Source organism: Mycena indigotica (assembly GCF_014461135.1).
Source record: "Mycena indigotica strain 171206Taipei chromosome Unknown Mind.scaff0001, whole genome shotgun sequence".
NCBI classification, from domain to species: domain Eukaryota; kingdom Fungi; phylum Basidiomycota; class Agaricomycetes; order Agaricales; family Mycenaceae; genus Mycena; species Mycena indigotica.
The window spans coordinates 4543248-4547633 of record NW_023503000.1 but is presented as its reverse complement, the minus strand read 5'-3'; the positions used below and the strand labels follow the sequence as shown (position 1 = coordinate 4547633).

The 4386-nt window shown below is 51.6% G+C and overlaps 1 protein-coding gene across 1 annotated transcript; it reads left to right on the top strand.

The window, feature by feature from the left end:
* Positions 1-649: 649 nt before the first annotated feature.
* On the top strand, positions 650-4386 carry MIND_00126300 (CxC2 domain-containing protein; the record flags this gene model as incomplete). Its single annotated transcript, XM_037358196.1, has 13 exons — positions 650-761; positions 802-950; positions 1002-1220; positions 1275-1673; positions 1722-1915; positions 1960-2122; positions 2177-2325; positions 2374-2786; positions 2835-3017; positions 3070-3211; positions 3259-3638; positions 3694-3966; positions 4019-4386. The coding sequence occupies 13 exons, from the start codon at positions 650-652 to the stop codon at positions 4384-4386; spliced, it is 3144 nt and encodes a 1047-aa protein (XP_037226106.1).

Genomic DNA, 4386 nt, shown 5'->3' with positions numbered 1-4386 from the left:
TGTGGCGAGTCTACCTGCAGATGTGCAGGAGTTTGCGTTGGCCGAGCGTTCGCGGGTTTTAGCCTATACCCGAAATCCAACCCCAGGCCAATCTATTTTATCTCGTGGACGTCGTTCTGTCGGAGTCCGTCCTAGGATGCCCCTCTCAGCGTTGACGCGGCTTCAACCAACCTCTTCGTTCCAGGCCTTGAATCCTTCCTTCTTCGAGTCGACGCCATCATCCCAATCAACCACTGGCAACGCCGGTGGACGCGAGCATTCGCCATTGGCGAGTCCTATCACGATATCGCGCGGACGCTCAAGCTCTAGCCTAAGTGGGAGTGAAGGCGATATCTTGCAGCTTGGGGAGGAGTTTGATGGTAGCCGGGTGGACCTTAGGATGGCTTTGGGCAGCCAAGTTGAGGGGGCATCGGTCTCAACTTATGATATAATCTGCCAATACCCTACCTCTCATCAAAACTTTGACTTCGAGTCGTAATTTCAGTAGATAGAGCTTTGCGCTTCGTTAATTCGCTTGTCCCTAAATTTTTGATCCCCAATCAACGAGTCCCAAACGCGTGCCGCTTCTAAACCCGTGACCGTGGCGTGGCAATTACGTGTTGATGCTTATTTTTTCTTGCCTTATTCCTCTTCACTCTCCACAACCGACATGGCGCCACTGACTTTGGCGCAGCGCAATGTGTACGCCGACGAGAATGCGGACTTCAACCCGACCGACGAGCATGCGTATATATCTGCAGACAACACAAGAGTTGTTACAAGTGCTTTCAATCTGTCCCCCAGCAAGCGTCCCCCGAAAAGGGCGCGTCTACGAATCCGACCCAAGACTGCAGGATTGGGTCCCCGTCCCGGATGCCACCATGGATGAGGTAGATGCTCTGGCTACGTCAGTCTCATCTTTCGACGTTGACCTTGACGAAGTCGTGACAAAACGCAAGCGCTACGAGTCGGTACGTGTCCTGAAACGAAATATGCGAGAAAAGAGCTTACGAAGAATGTAGGATGATCCTATGGAGGTGTGGAAAAGTGTGTCGGGGTTGTTTCTCGACGAAATCGTACGACACGATGGTTTGGGTCAGCGAACCCAGTGCGCCGTCTGCCCGACCAAAGTTAACCAGGCCGGCCAGCGCTTTTTTCGATGCCGACAATGTGGGGTGCAAATCTTCTGCGAAAGTTGCGTCAAAAAACAGCACCAATGGTCACCTTTGCATACTATTCAGGTCAGCCTCAAGCATTTTTCACTGTGGGCCGACATATTGATCCTCGCTTGGTAGGAGTGGACTGGGAGCTTCTGGACAGAGGTTTCGCTCTACCACAGTCGAGTGGAGAGCGGGGGGCGCTCAGGCCTCGGCGCTATGTATCAACTAGGACATTCGGGTGCTACATGTCCCTTCCCTGGTAATCGGCGGTCAATGGTTGTCATCGACGTCAATGGAATCTTTGTCGTTGACATACAGTACTGCGATTGCCACAATACCAATGGCTCTGACATGCTGCAGCAACTACTCCGGAATGGATGGTACCCAGCGACAACCATCAACCCAGCGACCTGTGCCACCTTTAATGTGCTTGAACTGTTTCGTCTGCTCCGCACCATTGGCAACCTCAATGTCCATGACTTCATGCGGACTTTGGAGAGGTCAGGCGACCCCACCTTAACCTGCGACACTCCTGTAAGTACACACGATAATCTCGATCGTCGTAGACTGATGGGATTCAAGGATCGGTACAAAGCATTTGGGCGGATGGCTCGACAGTTTGATTTCTTGAAGCGGATGAAGCGAGCGGGTCGCGCGTACGAGGCTGATGGAATGGCTACAACGCCACCCGGTGGGTTAGCAGTATTATGTTGGGCGTGTCCAGCGGAGGGAAGAAATCTCCCCGAGGGGTGGCGTAACGTGAAGCCAAGCCAACGGTGAATACCCATCTATCTTTGGAAAAAATAGTAATGCGTTCAAGCTATCTTTACCGATTAATCCTCTCCATCGACGCGAACTTTCGCCTCAAGAATCGCCTTCGACCGAATGAGCATCAAGACCTGTCGTTAGGCTCAGGCTTGGGATATTTCGTGGAGTCATCATCGTACAAGGATCACCTCCGAAGCTATGTCAAAGAAAAAGATGTGAGTACTGTTTTGGGCAGCGAGACTGAGGTTTATGCCATGGTAACCCAATAGGTCAGCTCTTGTGTTGCCTTTGCTGCTCTGCTCCAGAAGGAGACTCGTTTAACGACCGGATTGCGTGTTTCTGGGGTTGCCGGATGTGTTTGTGCCCGTCATGGGCTGGTGCGAGCTCGAGGACTAGGAGATCTACAAAAGGGAGAACGGTATGTCGCGTCAAGTTGCTTATCTTTTCGACTTAAGGATGACCTTAGGTATGCAAATGTGGATTGGATTGTGGCATGCACACTCTGGACCGAGCGGTTAATGGAGTATGGCTTCGCCTATGACATCGTTTGCCAATGGATGATAAATTTCTTCAAACGGCTGGCCAAAATTCGCGAGGGGTCGGCGGATACAACCACGCTTACTACCGATTTCGACGACCTGGAGGTGGTTTTTGGCGTGCCTGTCTGGCATGCAGGTGCGCACGATCTTCAATGTAGAGCACATCTTGCTCTGGCTTACCTCTTGGGCATGGGAAAGACCGATGGAGAGGCGATGGAAAGGATATGGGCTAGTTTGAACCCCACCAGCTGGGCTACGAAGGAAATGGGCGAAGGAGGTCGACACGATGTATTGGAGGACAAGGTGGATCATCTTAATTTCGAGAAAAATCTGGGACTAGGTATGTGCTTGGATTGCTCTTTGACTACGTCAAACGAATCATTGTTAGGAAGGGCGTTGTCTCGCAAACTCATCGTCGCCATCTCGAACGCCTGGCGTCAAGGCAACGAATTTGCGGAATTCGACCAAAGCATCAACAAAGTCAAGCGAAAACAATGGCGAACTCTCATGGACAACTGGTATAAAGACCCGACCCAACCAAATCCGTTTGTTCTGCAGGGTGGAAACGCTGGTCAGTGGCTGGACTTGGCTGCATGTTTCGGCTAATGAACGACGAAAACCAGCTGGCCCTACCGAGCGGGAAATTGTGCAAGACTTGAAGAAGGAAGAGCTTGAGGAGGTCAGGGCTGGCCGAATTCCTGTCTTAGAAGGCAAGATGACGGTTGTGGCTTTCATCAAAGCGGGCCTTCAATTGCAAAACTTGCAGTAGGTTGACCTACTCCTGCTCTCCGTTTATTATTGACACTTGGCAGGAGGCGAATCCGTGCGGCTCTGAAAAACAAGTCCTTGACAGCTGACCGTGCAAGTCAGATTCAAGAGCTGCGACTATCTCTCGTCAAACAAACACAGGCTTTCCAAAAGCTGCAATTAACTTACATGCCTGGGGTCGAGGGCTTGCGTCAAGCGGACGATACAAAACGCAACCCAGATCAACCGACTCCACCACCAGAAGACACGAAGCTTTACCTGCCGTCAGACCTCACACATACTGAGCGTTTGCAGGCATGCGTCCAACGCGTTGTTGACACCGAGGTCAACCTTCGCCGTGGTCAATGTACCGATGCTTTGGTTGCCCTGCGGGCAAAAACTCTTCGCCCAGACGCATATGATCTGGTTTCGCGATCGCAATCTTGTGGGTCAAAAGGCGTGGACTCGGTCAGTAACACTTATGGGGCGTCTTGAAGAAGGCATCACCAGAATCGTGGCTAAATATCGTTCTGCGCAAGAAGCGATCGTGAAGCTAAAAGGGCCCGCCTTTGCCCCGGAGTTTCAGAAGCTGGAAGATGCAGATGTGAACTGCCGAGTTGTGGAAGAGAACGACATTGAAGCAGCCCAACGGCTTAGAGGTGCCGATGGTTCCAGAGGTGCTCGAAGCGAACCTAGTACCAAGCGCCTTCGCGGAAAAGTGTCTTGGATTTGGCAGGCCGAAATCGGAAGCGAAGCCAAAGAAATGCATGATGGTATGTGTGAAGGGTTTTCATTCAAGTCATTATTGACTGGTTTGGTCAATAGCTGTTCGTGTGGAGTGGTCAAAAGCCAGGGCTCGTCGCGTGCGTTGGAACAAAGAAGTCGAACTCATCCGTGAAGAAATGAAACATGTTTTGCGTTCATTGCGGTTTGCGCAGAACGAGTGGGCAGCACGTGCCACCTCTGCGAGACTCTTTGTCGACCCAGAGGTGGCGAATGGTCTGCGCGCGTATGCTCTTCGCCAGGTGGAGCTACACAAACGAATAGCTGAAGGGTTCTACACCGAGTGGCGGAAATCAGTTTCGGATGCGGTGAAAGAGGTTATGGCTCAAGATGGGGCTCTGTATCGACATTTGCTGGATGGAGACTCAGAGGTTGGTGGAATGGCTGAGCTAGAAAGCAACAATTTGTAG